Here is a 19839-nt window from a genome sequence, read left to right on the forward strand (position 1 = left end):
GGGGGTGGGGCAGCGCAGAACCCCCATCGGCACAAACCCGCCGAGGGGGCGGAACAGCCGAGACTAACCAGGGCGGCGGAGCCGTCGGGACAGGCCGGGGAGGCAGAACCGGCGGAAGATCCGGAGCCGGCGGAGGGTCAGGGGCCGGGAGAGCCGGCGGAGGGTCAGGGGCCGGGAGAGCCGACGGAGGGTCAGGGGCCGGGAGAGCCGACGGAGGGTCAGAGGCCGGGAGAGCCGACGGTGGGTCGGTAGCCGGAAGAGCTCTCCCGGCCTCTGACCACTCCTCCTCGGCCTCAGGCGGCAGAGGCCACTCCTCCTCGGCCTCAGGCGGCAGAGGCCACTCCTCCTCGGCCTCAGGCGGCAGAGGCCACTCCTCCTCGGCCTCAGGCGGCAGAGGCCACTCCTCCCCACACTATGGAGGCACGGGATGCCGCTCCTGGCACGTAGGAGGCGCTGGCTGCTGCTCCAATGCAGCAGGGGGCGCTGACTGCCGCTGCTGGCAGGTAGGAGGCGCTGGCTGCTGCTCCAATGCAGCAGGGGGCGCTGACTGCCGCTGCTGGCAGGTAGGAGGCGCTGGCTGCTGCTCCAATGCAGCAGAGGGCGCTGACTGCCGCTGCTGGCAGGTAGGAGGCGCTGGCTGCTGCTCCAATGCAGCAGAGGGCGCTGACTGCCGCTGCTGGCAGGTAGGAGGCGCTGGCTGCTGCTCCAATGCAGCAGAGGGCGCTGACTGCCGCTGCTGGCAGGTAGGAGGCGCTGGCTGCTGCTCCAATGCAGCAGGGGGCGCTGGCTGCCGCTGCTGGCAGGTAGGAGGCGCTGGCTGCTGCTCCAATGCAGCAGGGGGCGCTGGCTGCCGCTGCTGGCAGGTAGGAGGCACTGGCTGCTGCTCCAATGCAGCAGGGGGCGATCGGCGCTGTGGCGCAGGGACAGGGGAAGGAAGGCCGCAGAGCAGGAAGCAGTGCGTGCCTAATGGCCAGCCTACAGCCTGGCCAGCCTGCACGGGGTCGAGGAGGCACCGGACATAGAGGGGGCGCCGTCGGGGCTTCCCTCGGGCACCCACTCAGCCCCCCCCTAAAGTTTTCCTGGGGGGACCTCGGACCGAGCGTTGGGCACCTCGCCCTCTTCTTCCTCTGGGCTCACCTGCGTCCTGTCCTTCCTGCCTCCTGCAAGTCCTGCAGGAGACCCTTCACCAGCTCCCCTTGTTCTTTGGTGAGGGGCTTGACCACTCCGTACTGGTCCATGCCCCACAGCGGCACTCCGAACCCGTCTTGGGGCAACCCCCAGTACTGCTCCCCAAGGGGATCCTCCTCCACTCTCTCATAGACTGCTTCTTCCTCGTCCGATGAGAAGGAGTCAGACCCCCAATCGCCCCTCCAGGTATATTTCCTCTCTGGAGGGACTGCCTGCTGGTTCCAGTTGAGGTGGCTCATTCTGTCACAAAAGGTGGTGCAGTGATGTGTTGCTTGAACAAGGAACCAGGTGCAGGCAGGTGTAGTCGGTGTGGAGACTTTAATAGACAAGAAATAAACAAACACCGAGCACAAACACACAAAAGCAAAGGGCTGACTAAAGCAGCAAAAAGACAATATGAAATAGCACAAGTACTTACAACTACGGCAACATACACAACACCCAAACATGACAAGAACAATGAGCCACAATGTGGGGAGCAGAGGGGAAACATACAAACGATACAAATTGGGACCTGGTGTGAAGGATTGAAAACATGTGACAGTCCAGGATGTGTTTGTGAGGTATGGGAACTGAGAAACTATGGCACGGTGGCGCTGCTGCTCACCGCACCATGACACAGCTGTTCAGTTTGTTGAGCCTCATTAGCCTCAGTTTCATTATCCTCAGCTTCATTAGCCTCAGTTTTCAATGATAATGACTTACTGATCACCCCTTGCCAGAAGCCTCCTCCGCCACAGGTCTGGCTGAAATACGCAGCCAGCCTCACAAGTTGACGTTTCTTCCTGCAAATCCTGTTCTCCTTTACTCTGGTCGTGGCGTTCCATTCATTTTTTCATCCTTCTCATGTTCGCCTCAGCTGAAATAAAACAAAACAGCTTTTACTTTCAAAAAATCTCTTTCCATTGACCAGTCATATGAAAATCAGCCTGGTGAATTCTAAACATGGGCAGATGGTGGGTGGCTTTCTCACTGTTGTAGTGCTGTAGTAGCATGGGCTGTGCCATGACCTCTTTCAAGGCTTCTATCCACTCCCTCTGGTCTTCTTCTTGGTCACACAGGAAGACGAACTGCCTGCCTGGAGTATCCAGGGTGACCCCGAACTTCCACCTGCCTCCACGGGCCTGCTTGGGCTGGCACTCCCTCACGGAGTAGCCATGGGCTTCTGTCCCGATGAAGACGGCTCCCAGTTCCAAGGCGTCCTGTGAACCAACAGACATGCACGGACACGCATACAGACAAGTCCGTCCAACCGATTAAAATAAACACACGCCATAACAAAATTCTCCTCCGCACTTACAAAACGGCAAATGTACTAAATTAAAATCCTGAGCTGGGTTTTCATTACCACTGAAGTTTTGAAGTAGGACAGCTTTCTGTCTGACAGGTTAAGGATGAACCATCTCTTCTTGAATGGCTCCCATTGCTGCGTACAAACACAACAGGCACACGAGGTGAGACGGTGGTGCGGAGACAAATTACACATCTCTCTATACGATTTCAGCATGTACAACAAAGTTCACAGGTTACTGACCGTTGGACCCGTTTTCTCCATGTAACCTTCTTTAATGTTACTTCTGGTTATCAAAGGTACAAGCTGCACAAACAGAAACAGAAACAGAGACAGAACGGTACAGGGGAGGTCCCAGGGGTTAATGTCACCTGGGAAAGTATGCCAGTACAAGACTGCTACCCCAAGAAATGTTGTACTCACAACACTGTTCCTGGCATCAGGGTAGATCTTCTTCAGGTAAGCGTATCGGGTGGCCCGAATTGCATTAAACCAGGACACGATTTCCTAAATGTAGGAAAGAGAGATGAAGGCCCAATTTAATTGGTTGAGATTCAAGCACAGGCCCATTTAATTAACATCTTAGCACAGACCTGTTTATTTCATTCAGATCTAAGCACAGCTTTGTGTATTTCACTGAGATCCAAGCACAGGTCCCTTTATTTCATTGATGTCCCTAATGTTAGACCAATTATGATTTTATAACTTTTTTACTGAATATGGAAAACACAGACTCTGTTCTGTCTGTTCGCTTAAAAAAGTCCACTACACCAGCGGATTGTAAAAAATCCCTGCCCACAAACTTTTCTTAGTTTATATTTGTGTAAACTTAACTCTCTTTTTTGTAGGGTAAAAACGCTTTTAGAATGAATACTCAACTTGGCACACTCCTGTCATGTTATCATTTAAGATCAGATGGCCGATGACATAACAGACCTCTAGATAACACTCAAACACTAATCTTTCTCTCTTCACTGAAATCAGCCCCTCTCAAAGCACCTCAAATCTGATCATTCCTTGTGTGTGAAACAAATCCAAACATCCCCGTCCCCCCGATAGAAGCTTTGTCTTTGGTTCTCACCAGACTCTTGTCATGATATACAAACAGGTTTCTAGTGCGTTCTTCCTCGAGGTAGGAGATCTGTAACCCATGGGCATGGTCTATCTTTTCTGGCTGGAACACAACATCGATGTTCTTCATGGAGATAACTGCTTTGGGCTTCTTTGAATAGAGTAAATAATGCAGATGTAATGCCAACAGCATAATGCCAGCTAAAATGGAAAGTCCCTTTAAACTTCTATTAAACCCAGGGGGACTTCCCAGAACCCATTCTTTTTAATTATGTTTGCTGAACTGAAAATATGGAAAGTAACTACTTACATCCCCCTTTGTAAAGTATCTCAAGGTGAAGTCTGTTTTAGAGAGCACAAATCTCCTTTTCAGGAATTGCTTGTTGTCTTTTCCTTTCTTCCACAGAATTCCTTCATAAAGGTCTTGGTGGGATCAAAACAACACAAATTCTGGATTTAGTTAGTATTCCTTGTCTCAGCACTTTGATGCATTTGGACCTGTCTCACCATGTAGATAGAGTGGTATGTAAATGTATCGTGTTACAAAACATGTTTAAAAAAGTGACTGATCCATTAGGGCTTCTCGATATTTGGCAATTACCTGCACTATAAACTTGTTGAAGGAATTGTTTCTCTCCAGTGAATTCTCTCCTCTCGTATTTAGCACGTATCCACTGATCTTTAAGAATGCTGCCAAGTTGGCAAAATAAAAATATGATTGTTTACAAACTGCTTGAATCAACACATGTAACACAACAACAAAATTGTGCTTTTTTGACTAACGGGAACCTTAAGAAGATTTAGCTAGTATCCCCATAACCATTAATTCTGCAACACTAACCAAAAAATACCTACAACTTTCTTCAAACTGCTCACAGAGACACAGAAAATGGTATCAATGAATCCAGTTGACTTTGTGTAATAGGAAATTATCCAAAATAGTATCCCTTTAACTACGTACATACTACGTACATACTAACTTCTGATTAACATAGAATAGTCCAGCCGCCAGTTGACAGTTCAACAAGTTTCAGGTGAATGAAAGACAATCTTGCTGGTGACGGCGTCCTACTTACACACAGTCATGCTGCTGTGGGCGGTAGTAATATGCAGGGACACACTTCTCAAAGAAGGCATTGGATGCAGCGTTACCCTTCGTCTTCATGAACTGCAGTAGGGAGATACAAGATACAAGACATATGTAATATATGTGTAATAGAGATATTTTAAGAAACCGCAATGAAATGTATGTTTAGAACATAATACCATATTATCTTGTAACATTATAAACATGAATATAACTGTACCTCCACCAGGGAATCATCCCAGAAATCCAAATGTATAGACTTTATTCGGCTGATGTCAGGCAAATCTCGATGCGTACCTGAGCAGTTCACACATACAAACACACCCAGTCTGTATGAGGCCCAGTCAGGATCTGTGAATTACAGTCATATGATATCAGTCAGACACCAGTGTTTGCATACCCTTGAACCATGTTGCTATAGTGCACAAACAATGCCGTAAAACAGCCTTTTGCACTTGTTGCCTTTCAAGCCTTGATGTGTGATTTACTGTAGCTCATGCGAATGTTGTTGAAAGTTACTGAGAAGGAGGAACAGGTGTAATTATGTAATGACTAAATTATTTCTAACTTCCCCTTAAGAGGCTATTCAAAAAGTGCCATGGTCATACAATTAGCCATACTGTTCACATGGGCAACATAATCAATATTCTTTCAATATTTTTATTTTAAATTACATTACATGGCAGTTTCAGTACCCCCCAAAAATCTTAACCATTATGTTGCCATTGTGCCTATAGTAGTGGTAACACTAAACTGAAAAAAAATAATATATATATGTAAAATTTTGCTAACACTGCTATTTCCTTTCATTGAAATGTACCAAGTGACACTTCGAAATTATTAACGGATTCCCTAAATATATTACCCACTAAAAGGGGTTAATAGTAATGTATATACATGAAATAACTTATTAATAGTTTTTACCTAGAGCTAAAATCAAGGCAAAGTATTTACTATCGTTATTCAAGAACACCCCAAATGCAAATATAATGTACTGCTTTAGACTGTCAGTCTTAATGAACCCACATTCTATTAATAACAACACGCTTTAATAGTCAATTAACTCAAATTAAATGCGTAAAGGTTCTGATGTAGCAGGCATGTAACATTTCAGTGTAAACTTGCGTTTTTAGTTAAAACCTGAAATAAAATGTATTCCTATTCTAAAACTATTTTTGTAAGGCAATGGACAATGGTTTATATTTGCCATTTCAATATCACTCACCTGGAGCCCCACAATCTGCACAGTGGTCGTTGCTAGGCTGTTTTACCATGTCAAGCAGGATTTTTTTATTCCTTTCACTACTTGCCATAAGTGAGCCAGCTATTAGCCTACTTTTCAAACAATCAAGTCCCAATTACCAAATGTATAACTTTTTTTCAGAGTCCATTTTCAGAGTTGGCGTGATTTTCCCTTTGTTGTAGCTCTGTCCGCATTCACTGACATAACATTTCCTCTTTACTCAGTGCCTGGCAACTGAGTGTATTGTCTTCTAGAAAAAGACGCATCATAAAATAACAAAGGATAGTGGAACTGAAAAGGGCGTTTCGATGATAAGCATAATTTATTAACGGACATAGAAAGAGGCCTTAAACAGGAGTGAGAAAAGAACATAGCCTAGCCAAACTATATGGCAGATATTCTAACAAACTATATCGACTTTTCGATTATATCTTGCTAATGCCACTAAGATAATTAGTATACTATTAAATATAAAATTGAAGATGTTTACATTTCACAGAAAAGTGGCCTCTGACAAGCAGAAAAAGCCGGAGATAATGTGGGGAAACAAAAGTACCTAGGAACCCAGATACATGATCGTTGTTTCCGCCCGGATGCGAGACGGATACTCATCTAAAGGGCAAAAGCTCTTTGAAAGAACCTGCATTCTTCTGTAGAAGATGAATTAGCTGTAAAAACAGATCTAGAATGTGGGTTGCCCGGCGATTTCTGTCCTTAGTCGCCCGGAGAGGTATGCAGGTATTTTTCATTAAAGCGGTTTAGTAATTTCTAACTTGAATTGCACAGATTGTGTCACTTGTAACATAATTTCTAATCAATCTCTGGTTCTTTAACTTCCAGGGAAATATGGTTTATTCTGCCGATCTAAGGGCTTACAGTCCGAGCTTGAATTTCGATATTTGAACTGCACGTGCTGCTGGAGGAGTCGTATCCCTGTTGCAGGCTTTGAAACACTAAATGGCACTCTCTCTTCTATTACTCCATGCGACGACCACAAGTCGCTAGATGCCTACTACACTTCAGAGCAGCGAGCTGTCATTCTGCAAATCCTCAACAATGCGACTGAGTCGGAGCTCGCAGCTGTAAAGCTGTTGCGTGGCCGAAAGTCTGTCAACATTGTGGATTACAGGACTAGACATGGGCCATTTAAAGATCTGGAAAGCGTAATTAACGTGCCGCTTCTGAAGCACAAGAGTGCTGTCACTGTTTTCAATTCGATTCTCAACCCCTCACAGAAGACGGAGAAAAGAAAACTTAGGGTCCAGCTAGCCAAGTTCATCAGACCAGAGGTGGAGAGAACTTGGCTAGAGGTGAGTTTGTTAGCACAACTACTAGTACTCCTAGAGCATCTGCCAGTGCCAAGAGGTTTGGGCACAATCCCATGTGCAACGGAAGAGGGTTGATTTGCTAACTTTAATAGATTTTATTATGCGACAAAGAAGATCAATTTCATGACGCGGTAGTATGTCCCAATACTGGCATACTTGCTTAAGATAGACTTAATAGTAGACTACGTACTTTACTACGTACTTTTCACTGGTGCAGTACGTACATTTTGTATGCAGTACGAGTATGCAAATTGAGACTCGGCCTCTGCTTGTCTTTTCAACCCAAGTCACCACTTCTTATCATAGGTCTTCAACCCTCTTCTCTGGGACACCTAAACATTCCCCAATTATGCTTTAGCCCTAAACAGGCCCACCTAACTCAATAGTCAAGGCCTTGATGATTTGCTGACAAGTGAAATCAGGTATACTGGCTCTGGAAAAGGTCAAACATATCGGATGGCTGCGGGTCCCAGAGGAGAGGGTTAAAAACCTCTGCGACGTACAATATCCCACTGTTCCTTCATCATAATCTTCTCATTTCAGGAAGCCAGTTCCATAGTATCCATTGTGTGTGGAGTGAATAAAATAGCCTGGGCACATGTGGATCGGGGCATGAATGTACTGGAGTGGAAACATGAGGATTGCCCAAACTTCCTGAAAGGAACCTATATGGCTTCAGCATACTTGGATGATGTAAGTAATTTCCTTGCACTATTTCGTCCTCTCCGGTTATATCTGTGGCTAGTGATGGCCATTTGAGGCTTCATTGGTGTTACTTTAGCAGCAGGATATTATGCTGTCAACACTCAGATTTTCTTTATCACAATAAAAGCCACCATTGAAATGTATAAAGCAATATAAGAAACAATCTAGTCTGTGAAAAAGAAAAGACAAGAATAACACTGGAACGGACATTAAACATGAAATGTATATTTCAATGATGGCTTATTTTCGAAAAAGATAATCAGAGTTAGCACTGCTAGCATAATATCCTGCTGCTAGAAGAACAGTAATGAAGCCTCGAATGGCCATCACTATCTGTGGCCCTTTCTTTTAGAACACAACTCCCAACTGATTCCCCAGATTTTAAGATTGCATCAAGCGTTTCTACTTTTTTTCACACTGCTCGGCCATGTGGAAAAAAGCTCATTTAGGTTGTCTAGAGGAGATTAAGCAATATAATTAATTTATATTGAGTCTGACGAAGTAAGTAATCGTGTTTGTTCCAAGACACATGCCCATAGCTAAACTTGTCCCCACGCTATTATGCACAGCGCCTACCATTCAAAGTTGGTCTTCGGGAATGGGGCTGTATAACCCTTTTACATGTTAAATGTTCACAAACATTGCTTCAAGAGGGCGATGCACTAGTCAGAAGTAACTAACAAGGTGTCGTTGGTTTCTGCTTTCTTTTGCCTCCAAAACACGCACTCATCCCTGCTTGAAGTCAGTTTGACGTCACCTGGAAAACCGTCTGTAGGAGTGTAAAGTAGTTCTCATCTTTTAGCTAGTCAAAATACTGCGAAGGCTGAGCCAACCACTTCATGCTACCAACAAATAGCATACAACAGTTTTTTGTGTCATAAGGAACAAGTTGTAATGAAGTAAGAACTTTGTTGTTATGCTGCTGGTCAGAGCTAGTGAGACTGCTCAGCTGCGCTGCATGAGTACACTGCGGTTCTACAGCAATATTATATGTGATGTAGCGATTGGTGTTTCTGTGCACAAAAACAAAACTGTTGTGGGAGATGATTGGTCGGTGGAATCAACCAATTAAACCATGCCTTAGAATGTGACAGTCGTCCCCGGAATATTTCACGGCTTTCATAATGCCTGACGTTGGTCGAAGTGCTCATCCAGAACTTCTGCAAATGCTGGCAGGAATGTCTGGGAACAAGATTTGCCTGCATCTAAGACACCTTAACTGAATGCAACCTATGAAACCGTATTTCCGTCTTGTCAACAGATTTCTACTGTGGTTTCCCACCTCCCCAAGACTGACTTCTTTGTGGTGGAGAAGCCGTCTATCTCATTGCAGAACACCACCCTCTACCCGGTGATGGCCCACATGCGGACGGTGGAGGCAATGCTGTTTGCCCTGCTGGAGCCCCGCCACACCCATCCTGACGTCACTGCTCCTCCTAAGGTGCTAAACATGATACGCACCGCCACTGGCCGCCATTTTGACCTCATGGTGGGCGAATCACGCACTAGCGGAGCCCAGACGGTTCGAAGGATGATGACCGAGTCTGTGACCCAGAAGATTTCAAGAGTGAGGTTCCCACACGACCTGTTGGTGAAATACCGGAACTCTTTCCAGATGAGGGGGCGGGACAACGGGGAGGAGCTGTGTGATGCGCTGTTACAAGCAGTAGCGTTCTACGAGCTGCTCTGTGATTCCAAGTAGCTTGTTACAAGAACGGACGTCTTTAATGCTCTTGCTCTCATCAGAGATAAAGACTGGTAGGTTAATGAACAAATGTATACGACTGACTTAGTGATGTGATCATATTGGAGGTCTGATGAAGACGAGTGTTTGGTGTGTGTATACTAACTACAGCCCTTCCAACCTGTTCACCCAGACGGTTGCATTGGAGGTGTATATTTGTAATGGAGGCAGGAGCATGTGATATGACTACAGACATGTGCTTCTCATTTTACTGTGAAAATGAGGCCCCCCAATTCCTGGCACTACCGATTTTTTGTGGGTAACAAGGAAGTGGGTGAGGATGTAGTGCATGTGAAGGGTACCTTTTCACTTAAATTTTCATGTAGTGAATAAAAACCAATTTCTACCTATTTGAATTTGTTACCTTCCCATTTTACTGGACCAACAGTTTAGTCACAAACGTTAATTTGAATCCCAGCCCCTGGTCTCTGGTCAACACCATGGGTAGACGACAAGATTAGAATAGATTGGATAGGAGGGAGATTCTGTTTGTTAAATAGTGTCCTCAGTTATTGGGACAGTATATTTTTGGGGATTTAAAAATCAAACATACAATCAATTGTCAGTTTTGGATAGTATTTTTTAACATATTGAACATTTGGAACATCAGAGCACTGGTGGGCTCAGAAATTGCAAAGGCCTAGTAGGCCAAGGAAGACCACTAAACCGGATGACCGAAGAATTTTCATATTGGCTCCAAACATAATTCTATACCGACTACAGTGTTTTTCATTGTGAAAGGGTAAAATGTTTTTTGACTGACTCAAATCTGATTGAACATGCCTTACAATTGCTTAAGATGAAATCTAAGGCGAAAATACATCAAAACAAACAACTGAAGATGGGTTCAATACAGACCTTAACAGCATTAACAGAAAAGCCACCTAGAGCCTTGTGAGTGCCAATGGCATCAATCATGTCACCAGAATAATACCCTTGACATTCTAAATATTTAAAGAAACAATCAGCTCTTCCCTGTTCTATTCACCACACAGTTGACATAGTCATAACTTATTTAATCAGTAGCCAAATAAAATAAGGCTTTCCAGAGTCTGAATGGGAGGATGATAACATCATTGAGATTTCAAATGGATTTAAATTATACAATTATTTTATATTAGCATTAAAGGTGCTTTATGCAACTTCACGACACTTATCGGCAGTGAGTTGTATATCGGTTCTATAACTATTAGGATCTGACATTGTCATTACAAACTATGACCATACTGACCTGTTTGAAGCAGTGTCACTTCCAACCATCAATGCTGGAACAATGAACACAGACTTTTATTTTTAAATGGGGTTAAAGTTGATGGCCCTTTTCCATAACCACGGAACATAGAATAAACAAAGTAAACAGTTAAACCAATCAAAACATAATCTGGGCTATGTATTGCGTTGCATCGACATATTTCAGAGACTCGTTGATGGCTATCTAACGAATATGAAATCATAACTGCTAGTCTGCGCGTTATCTGGAACAATAATGTGCGCACTTCGACCGGTTTGCACAAGCTTAAATCTAGCTAAAAGGCAAAATAATTGCTTCTTCTGAGCAATGATCGCTTATGCATAAGGTTTAGTCAAACAACCCACGATGCATGCATTATTTAATTTTGCAGATAACACCAGGTTGTAACGCTATTTTCCAACAATAAATGGAATCAAGGAGTGTCTGCTCGGACACAATTTAACTCGTTAGCTTATTCTCTCAACCAAAAACGTTCCTAAAACGTATCTGCGTTCATACAAATAGAATAAACAAGAACATCGAATGATTTTATACGTAGTATTGTTTCTCCGTCATCATTACACATATATATTTCCTTGACTATCTAGCCAACTAGCTAATTGAGGCGATATAACCTACTTGTCAAGTAGAAAGGTAGCCAACTCTGCATCACTGTTCCCACAAACTTCAGCACTCGCCATCAAATGAAAAATTTACCCTCTTTTATCTTCTGCTTGCGTTCCTTACGTATATTTTCCTTTCTGGAGCGTTCAGTGTAGGCTACATGAACCCAAACAAAGCTTGTCATTGGCCGTCACCTCACACACCTTCAAAAAAGTACACCCCTACAAACGTCCTTTACGTTCTACTTATAACCATGGCACTGGGGGTAGTGTCAGTCCTGACACTCTGCCAGAGACAGTTCTTTAACGTTTGACTGATGGTATGTAACGGTTATTATCGGATATTTTAAATGTTAAATGATGCATAAGGCACCTTTAAGGCATTGTCACATCAATTTCTCACTTTGAGGTCCCCCTCAAATTAAAAGATTTGTTTCCATCACACCTATTACAAGTAGAATTTTTTTACACAACCATGACTTAAAACAGAAACAGGCTCTCTCTTCACAAATGTGCAATCTATTATAATTTTGTGTTAATTGTTTGTGGCAATGGACATATATATAATACCTTCCAAAACAGCAATACTACAAAACACTACAGCGTTAAATGTTTTTATTTGACAAAGCATAAAAATCTAAGTTAGATTTTATTCATTTGCATACAGTAGAAATGATCAAACTTCACAAGCATGAATGAATGTACAACACAGGTATATACAACCCCAGGAGTAAGCAAAGCTCTGTGCTCTATGAAGTCCAGTGGACATGTCAAATAAGTGTGCATTTCATGACAGTGTACCAACTTTGAAAATCCTAAGACATTTAAGATTGGAGGGAGTCTGAGAAGCCTGTCACTCAACAGGTTTTTTTATTTTTATTTAATTACTGCCATTTGGCTTTCCTCTAAGAACATAATTAGCTAAATAGACTCAAAAGCAATACCAATATCTACCCTCTAAATAAACCCCACAGATGATAGAAATTGACAACCATTTTTAAGTTATTTTGACCATAGTTCTGTGTTAACAATTCAGGGGAATTTGTGATAAAGCCACAAAATTTCACACAGAGCTAGGGAATATCTGAAAAAGTACTGATGTCCAAAATGCTGCCTGAACCCCTTGATTGAAGGGTTCATATTCAGCATGATTCTAATAACTTGCAAATATGGCTTGCATAATAAGTAATGGAAGGCTTATTGTCATGTCCAGTACATTCCTTAAATGATCAAATGCATGATTCTAAGTATTGTAATGTAAAATAAAGATATATTTAAGGATCAGTCATTTGGGTAGAATACATGTCACACCGAATGACACATATGGCATACTTCCCAAAACCCCTAAAACATTTGAATCCATAATTGGGCTACATGTAACCATTAAATATCTTTGGAAATCTAGCCATAAGTCATGTCCAATATGGAGCTGGTTGAAAGCCCTCTTGGAAAGAGATGCAAGAGGGGGTTTTGGGCTAAATTAGAAACTAGCTGTTTGTAAATATTTAGTAGCTTTATCAAAAGTTAAAAACATTTTAATGTAGCTGGACTCGTCAAAATGACCCCATTAAGATCTTCCTGTATTTTATAATGAGTATAAGTCTGATCTGTGGGTTTACATTTTTGGGGTACCCTTACCAAGTCATTTCTACATTTATGCAGGTTTCTCACTCATTTCTTGATATTCAGTTCAAAATTAAGGCCCTGCTTCATCGCATAAACTCCCAGTGGACTCGAGACCTTTGATGTGGAGATATGTCTTCTTAAGCACATTTGATGCAGTTCTGGTTCCTGTCAACTAGAAACTCTATACCAGAATTGCAACTTGCCGGCATAGATGCACTTTCCAGTGTTCTACTTGGATTGAGATCACTGGAAGCCAAGCTGCCACTTGAACACAATGCAACTGTATTTGATAGCTTACCCTCCCAAAACCAGATTTTCTTCTATTATGACAGTTTGGTTGACTGACTACGTCAGAGAATGCCTCCAATCTTTAAGTGTCCAGTAATTATAAAGTTTGATAATCCTACTGTAAAATGCACAATCTCCGTACCAAGTTTGATAACCCTATCAAATGCACAATCCTAGGTTTATTTGGTTCTTCTCCGCTGGACTAATGCACTTGTAGAAATCTGATTGGATCTGACCGGTGTCAATCTCAGATTGAGCCTGTAGCATTTATCTTCTTCACATGCATTGTAACTACAATCAAATGTCACGGGAAGTCCTCAGCAAGGAGCCGCAAGCTAGCCTTAGGGAGGCTGAAGTGAATACTCCTGAGGTAATGCAGAAACCTAGTAATGGCAAGACAGAGTCGGACTAAATGAGCACTCATTCAACAAATCTCTCATTCAACAAGTCATGCAATTAAAGCCTCAATGTAATCATAATGAAAGCAATAATAAAAGGGATTCCAATCGGTTTTGGTCCAACTGTATTTCTGTTGTGGACCTGAGGTTACACACACCTCCTCCACATGTGGATTGGATTATCTCACCTGCCGTTACGTGGGCTCTGCTCCCGGGCCCTCTCAGATTGGCAGATGGCGCGAAGGACCGGCAAGTAGTCCACAACGGCAGCCTGCTTGTTTCCCAGGGTGCAGAGGGCTTGGCTTGAGAGAATGGTCCTGATGAGGTCATGTCTCCTTTGGACCACACTGGAAGACAGACATCAGATCCCTCTGTGACTCATCAAAGTAGAGCTTGGTTCGCGGCCACACTGGGACAGATTTCATTTGTCTCCGTGATTTCCAGCGCTTTCACAAACAGCGGCGTACGTTGTAGGAGAGTGGAGATGACGTGTGTGTCCCTGTCTAGGAATTGCTTAGATATTTTCTCTGACGCCTATTTCTAATTAATACCGATCAGTTTGAATCACATTGTGACTGCACATGTGGTAAATATGAACTGGACAATGTGGCTTAGAAATTAACATAAAGATAAAGGACAACAACAAGCCACTGAACTACTCACCCAGGTTCACAGGGAGTAGTCTCACAGGTACTGAAGCCCTGTCTGTGAGGGGCAACCGGGAGCGTGGGTTTCTCCACTGTGCTATCCTGCTTCTCCCCTCTCAGCCCCTGGGTACGAGTCAACCCATTCCAAACCCCAGCCAGGCACCTCTGGAAGCCCAGGACCTCCACAGCAGCCTGGATCTCCAGAGTCCTCTCCCAGCCCCACGTGCTGCCATCCTCCTCCCTCATCTCATCCTGTAATCCATCCATTACCTCGGCCCCGGTCCAGACCAGCTCCTCTGGCCTGCATGGGCCAGCCTTAGGCGCTGATAGAGAGGCATCGGTGAAGGACATGAGGTCCATGAAATCAGCTATGGCTTCTAAGCGGTGAGACGTCAATTTATCCACTGCCTTCTCAGCGGTATGTTGGTCATCATTAATATTCAGTGTTTTGAATGACCTGGAATCGGAGCTTTGCACCCGGTTTCTCCTCCTCAGCCTGGAGCCAGAAGACACCTTAACTGAGCCGGTCTGATCCTGGATCAGTGGGATGGGAGGGTTGATGTCAGGTGGTGGTGTTTCATCCTGGGGCCTAGGGTGAGGCACTCCCTGGGGGCTGAGGGCCGGCTGTGCTTTGGTGCTGGCTGGGAGGCGAAGGAGAAGCTCCAGGTTTGAGTGCAGGAGAGCTACGCCTGTCCTCCAGCTCTCAGTCAGGGTCTCCATCAGATTGAGAATGTCTGGTTCTGCCCAGGGGTGGCACTGAGGAATCAAAGAGAAAGAAACCTCATTTGTTAGTCTTTCACTGACTGTTCTACCAGGGAAGAAAAGCATTCAATGTCCACAAGACAAAATGCACATCTGGTCTAAAACCCTCTTGGGATTTGTGAAGTCCTGTGCAGGTTTTCGAAACCCTTGTTAACACTAAATTGTTTAACTTCCTATCAACGTTATGACTAACACTATTGAAGGGGGACAACACAAACTGGGTGGCCAAAATATTACTGGAGTGGTCTGCAGGTCCTGAATGGTTCCAGTGTTCAAACCCAGCATGCTTTGGGTGCAGCTCATCGCAGACGCCGGGCCTCCTCCACTGCAGGCCCAGAGCTGTAGCTGCAACACACTCCGTCGGATGTCCGCCTTGTTCAGGTTTATCAGAGAGGTCACGCTCTCTGGACCAGCTTTGACGTTCTCAGCCAGGCACAGCAGTTGCAGGTAACTGCAGACGTTCAGCTGGGAAGGAGAACCAACGGACACAAAATGGAGTACCGGCTTCGTACTGTCAGCTGGAAACAGGACGCTATGGTGTCAGGATGCTCGACTCACCACTGAAGGTGTTTTGAAAAGCGCCGTTTCGAAGTCGCCGTCAAGCTTGAAGTAGGGATCTGGAGAAAGTTTTTTGAGTTAGGATTCAACCTTTCATTATTCAACTTTTCATTATGGATTGATTGAACATTGTACAGTACACACCACTCGTGGTCAGTATCACAGGTCTCTTGGTGGTCTTCATGAAGGTCTGGATTGCTGTGAGAAATCCGGCGTCGTCGTTGAATATGACATCAACCTGAGGGACAGTGGGCTGAGCTAGGTCACTTCATCCAAATGACACATTGTGCAGTCCAGTCTTTGAGCAGTGGCTGGTGTGCTACTGAAATAAAACATGTGACGTCCATGCTCGGTACCTCCTCAAAGAGAATAAGTGATGTTGCAGTCCTTTTAGTCGTTTTACAAGTTGGTGGGCCTTTATTGTCTGGTGACAGTTCACTGAACTGAACCTCCTTCATAGTCCCTGTCTTGATAGATCTAACACCTGTGGAAGAAATGAAAAGATCAACCGTTACGCAAAAGGTTAACCATATCCATTTACTGCAGTCTCTGTGTGGTTACGTGAACATGCAAGGTGTTTCCTGTTTTTCTTAACTGTTTGTTTGCTGCTCATGTTTCGTCGTCAATGAAGGCCCGTCTAAATTCATGATCTCCGGTTTACTCTTCATCTTGAAGAAACTAGACAGCGTGACGCAAGCCTCACTGCCGCCGCCTCTTTTGTGGCGGGAAGTACGAGGAGGCGCTCCCTTTGCAGAAGACGATACAACCTTTTTGGGAAAGGGCACTTTACCTAAAGAGAGCCCGACATAGGTTGCACACGCTGCAGTGGGAACTCCTCTACTTACTGTAACCTTTAATGAGGTCTGTAGTTTGGTCTTCACAAGTGGGATTTGCTTACTAGTTGCTGGGTAAGATTTTGTCGAGCTGGTGTTGTTGCAGCTACTGAGGTAAGATGGTCTGAGAGTGCTGCTCTCCTGCGTTTCCACCAGGTGAGATTGGGTGGCCTCTCTCAGTTGAGTCAAGACATGGTGACCACTGCGCTGGGAGGAAGCGTTCACTTCAAACACCTGCAGGGGCCAAGGACACAAGCAGCCAAGATGGGCATTTGGTAATGAAATCACCCAAATACTGCACACACAGGTTTAACGCACACAACAGATCAAATTTGTTTCTTTTAATGGTTTGACCCTAAACACTTATCTAATTATCCACAACCTCCAGTTAAATTGTGACATGAAGTAAAGCATACAGGAAGGTCTCTTTATCATACCCTACCACCAGTTGGTAGGTCCTGCGTGAACGATTCTGCCAAGTCTCCCAAGTAGTCATAGACTGACCTGAAAGCCCAGCTCCTGGGAACAGGCGTATACTGAGGCAGTCTTGCCCACCCCTGGAGGTCCTGTGATCAGCATGGTGTTACACAGATCCCCCTCCTCAGCCACGCCGGTCTCTCCCTGGAAGTCGCCACAGTCCCAAGTGTCTGCACAGCCAAACCAGAGGTTGACGCTTCAATCAGTGATCTTCATCAACAGTGATTTTTGGATCCTTTATTATTGTTACACAAGACACTGGTCTTAAGTTATGGTCAACATTATTAGATATATTTTTTATTTTACCATTGCTGTTAGTGTTTTCCGCTGATTTCCTTTCTTGTTCTTTTCTCCTCTCTTCAGAGTCAGCCCTCAGTTTCCATTTTTTTAACCAACTGCAATGACAGAAATTAAGGAAATACATTTATGATTAATCAATATCATAATTTTTTACTTTGATCTTGAAGGACTAGTGTTGTACAGATCACCTGTGTAGCTTCTTTACAGAGGACGAGTTGTCAACTATCTCGCTTGAGTGCTGAGGTTGGTACTTCTCTGTCCACAGCACATCCTCAAGATAGTGAACTTGACAGCAAAAAATAAACCACAGGTACATATTTTAGATAATAACAACAGATCCAAGTGCACCTGTATCGTCATATACCCGAAAAAGTTGAAGCTTCAGACCAGTAACTGAAAGGCTGCTTGATTGAATGCCGGAGCTGGCATGGTGACATTTAATATAACTCTTATTGCTCCCTTTGAAAGTAAGTTACATGGTAGTTGGACCGTGTGTGGAATTGACAACTAAAATAATGTATTATTAGGTATTATAAATCAGGTGGTTTGAATCCTGACTCGCTGAAAGCAGTGGTATATGAAACCCTGACATCACGTAACCTTTTACTGTTATAATTGCATTTGTTATTTATATTATTGCCTTATTATAAGGCATCGCGGGTGTTGGTGATGTATTGCCAATACATCACAGCTGAATTAAGACACTATGATGCATTGTTACAAGGAACTGCTCTTCGCTGTGGTATATTGGCCACATACCACAGCCCCTCATGCATTGCTTAAAAACCATTGGTTTGGGGAATAAAGATAGGACATACAACAAAGGATAAATAGTTTGTATTTTAAAAACATACCTGTGTTTAGAATCATTACCTCTTTTATGGCATATCTGTGTCTGGACAGGATAGGCCGGAGGAGATTCTGCTTGGTTTGGTGTGTTAGGTGTCTGACCCGGATGCATCAGACATTCAACCTGCCCCTTTTGCTGCTTGAGTCTGTGGGTTCGGCTCAGCCTGCTTCTTCTGGGCTGGGCCCCTGACTTTTGACACTCCTTGACTTGCTGGACTAAAGAGGGACAATAACCAGTCAAGAAGGTCTCCTCTTTCCCCGGGTTACACCTTTGACGCTTGCATTCTGTTGAAGTGTCGCCCATCTCAATTGGATGTTTCCTCTTCTCTCTTACAGGGCTTGGCAGAGATGTAGCACTGATGTCTTTCTCTAAAACAAAACACCAATGAGAATGAATCTGAAACAGGAAAATGCTCCACAGACAATACATATGACAGTAAAAACATGACACAGAATATAATTGTCTAGTCTCTCAATCTTACCTGGGGTTTTAGACGCCTGTAGACTATCTGTGTATTTCTTCAGCAACATAGCAAAGACTCTTCTGACTGGGAACAGTGGATTGGACGCTTTGATTTCGTCAAGCAAACTCTTCTGTACCGGCAATGACAACTCATCTCTCTGCCTCTCAGTCTGGCTGCATTTAAGTGTTGAGCTGGACTCATTGAGTGCCAATTCATATTCCAGCTTTCCAGCGCTGGAGCCACACAACTCTGAAACCACTACGTCTTTCAAAGGGTCCTCGATAAGGCATGTTGATGTTTTGCGGTGTGTGTTGCGCTTTAGTCTGTGCAGCCTAATGGCTGGCCTTGACAGTGAGCGATCGGGCACCTCATCACAAGTCCCCCTAATGTGCCACGGTGAAATCTTAGGTTTCTCTTTATCTGCCACATGCTCAGAAAGGACGCTCTTCTTACTGACTGGCTCATGACTTAAGTACTTAGTGATGTCTGCGCATCGTCCGCACCTAGCCTTCTCCATTGCAAAGCAGTGTTGACCAAGACAACCAAATTGTTCTCTACTAAAATCCTTTCTGAATACGTTATCAGTACTGTCAATAAGGCGTGATTTCATTGGAATGAAAAATAATTACTTTAAACGTTTTCGCTTTGACATAGATGGCAGCAAATGCTGGATTAACTCGCTAGCTACGAAGAAGTTAGCACGTCACTACTGTAAACGTTATCCTATTGTTACACCAATAACTAGCTTTAGATATCTACTGCACCTTTACTTCTGGCGGCATGGGCTGCATAAGTTAGTTGATAATCAAACACGTAACTTTCTGAACAACTAAAACTGTGTTTACGTTCTTGCAATCATTTTCTAAATGTGGCTTTCTGAAAAGATTAACCAGCACACCCAGCCAAACGTTTAAATTTTGTGCAACCTACCTCTTCCGAATGTTCACACGGATCGGCCAATCAGATGCTTGGGGGTGGCGTCCTTAAATCTTAATTTTTTATGTTCTTAGTCATAGGTTTGCATGTCGCTTCATATGTTGTAGCAAAGGTATGCATTTTCTTAGGATATTTAAATTATTTATATTCCCTATGATTTATACTAATATCACTTGAATAAAGAAAGCGG

General features: G+C 43.9%; 3 protein-coding genes across 7 annotated transcripts; 1 reads left to right on the forward strand and 2 right to left on the reverse strand.

Moving 5' to 3' along the window:
• Positions 1-1739: 1739 nt before the first annotated feature.
• On the reverse strand, positions 1740-11698 carry LOC105012265 (arf-GAP with dual PH domain-containing protein 2). Of its 2 annotated transcripts, none has more exons than XM_029121881.2 (11): positions 11528-11698; positions 4858-4988; positions 4627-4718; positions 4152-4240; positions 3861-3973; positions 3561-3701; positions 2903-2986; positions 2723-2785; positions 2537-2614; positions 2162-2390; positions 1740-2047 (listed from the first exon to the last, which is right to left on the reverse strand). In XM_029121881.2, the coding sequence occupies exons 1-11, from the start codon at positions 11556-11558 to the stop codon at positions 2016-2018; spliced, it is 1083 nt and encodes a 360-aa protein (XP_028977714.1). In that variant the 5' UTR covers positions 11559-11698; the 3' UTR covers positions 1740-2015. The 2 variants fall into 2 exon arrangements, with proteins under 2 accessions (XP_028977714.1, XP_019905223.1); XM_020049664.2 differs by lacking the exon at positions 11528-11698 and adding an exon at positions 5863-6260.
• tefm (transcription elongation factor, mitochondrial) lies at positions 6424-10007 on the forward strand. Its single transcript, XM_010872962.5, has 4 exons — positions 6424-6610; positions 6721-7190; positions 7752-7901; positions 9175-10007. The coding sequence occupies exons 1-4, from the start codon at positions 6568-6570 to the stop codon at positions 9613-9615; spliced, it is 1104 nt and encodes a 367-aa protein (XP_010871264.2). The 5' UTR covers positions 6424-6567; the 3' UTR covers positions 9616-10007.
• Positions 11699-12121: 423 nt separating the features above from the next.
• atad5b (ATPase family AAA domain containing 5b) lies at positions 12122-19666 on the reverse strand. 4 transcript variants are annotated; one of them, XM_020049479.2, is made up of 14 exons: positions 19644-19666; positions 18732-18797; positions 18274-18618; positions 17589-17685; positions 17407-17495; positions 17128-17270; positions 16386-16857; positions 16147-16274; positions 15935-16028; positions 15791-15849; positions 15470-15697; positions 14487-15226; positions 14012-14170; positions 12122-13808 (listed from the first exon to the last, which is right to left on the reverse strand). In XM_020049479.2, the coding sequence occupies exons 2-14, from the start codon at positions 18778-18780 to the stop codon at positions 13730-13732; spliced, it is 2682 nt and encodes an 893-aa protein (XP_019905038.2). In that variant the 5' UTR covers positions 18781-18797; positions 19644-19666; the 3' UTR covers positions 12122-13729. The 4 variants fall into 4 exon arrangements, with proteins under 4 accessions (XP_019905038.2, XP_010871262.2, XP_010871261.2 ...); XM_010872960.3 differs by lacking the exon at positions 19644-19666 and having other exon boundaries at positions 16386-16580; positions 16689-16857; positions 18732-19630; XM_010872959.3 differs by lacking the exon at positions 19644-19666 and having other exon boundaries at positions 16386-16536; positions 16636-16857; positions 18732-19630.
• Positions 19667-19839: the final 173 nt, after the last annotated feature.

Source organism: Esox lucius, chromosome 9, assembly GCF_011004845.1.
Source record: "Esox lucius isolate fEsoLuc1 chromosome 9, fEsoLuc1.pri, whole genome shotgun sequence".
In the NCBI taxonomy this organism is placed as follows: domain Eukaryota; kingdom Metazoa; phylum Chordata; class Actinopteri; order Esociformes; family Esocidae; genus Esox; species Esox lucius.

Bases quoted from the DNA above. Each gene is read 5' to 3' on its own strand.
- atad5b (XM_020049478.2), bottom strand. From the start codon at position 19,323: ATGAAATCACGCCTTATTGACAGTACTGATAACGTATTCAGAAAGGAT. The intron at 17,496-17,588 runs GTGATCTGTACA...CTGTCATTGCAG, and splicing joins TCTGTAAAGAAGCTACACAG to TTGGTTAAAAAAATGGAAAC. The intron at 16,275-16,385 runs GTTAAGAAAAAC...TTTCTTCCACAG, and splicing joins ACATGAGCAGCAAACAAACA to GTGTTAGATCTATCAAGACA.
- tefm (XM_010872962.5), top strand. From the start codon at position 6,568: ATGTGGGTTGCCCGGCGATTTCTGTCCTTAGTCGCCCGGAGAG. The intron at 6,611-6,720 runs GTATGCAGGTAT...TTTAACTTCCAG, and splicing joins GTCCTTAGTCGCCCGGAGAG to GGAAATATGGTTTATTCTGC. The intron at 7,191-7,751 runs GTGAGTTTGTTA...TTCTCATTTCAG, and splicing joins TGGAGAGAACTTGGCTAGAG to GAAGCCAGTTCCATAGTATC.
- LOC105012265 (XM_020049664.2), bottom strand. From the start codon at position 5,950: ATGGCAAGTAGTGAAAGGAATAAAAAAATCCTGCTTGACATGGTAAAA. The intron at 2,987-3,560 runs GTGAGAACCAAA...TCCTACATTTAG, and splicing joins TATATCATGACAAGAGTCTG to GAAATCGTGTCCTGGTTTAA. The intron at 2,391-2,536 runs GTAATGAAAACC...GTTGGTTCACAG, and splicing joins CCTACTTCAAAACTTCAGTG to GACGCCTTGGAACTGGGAGC.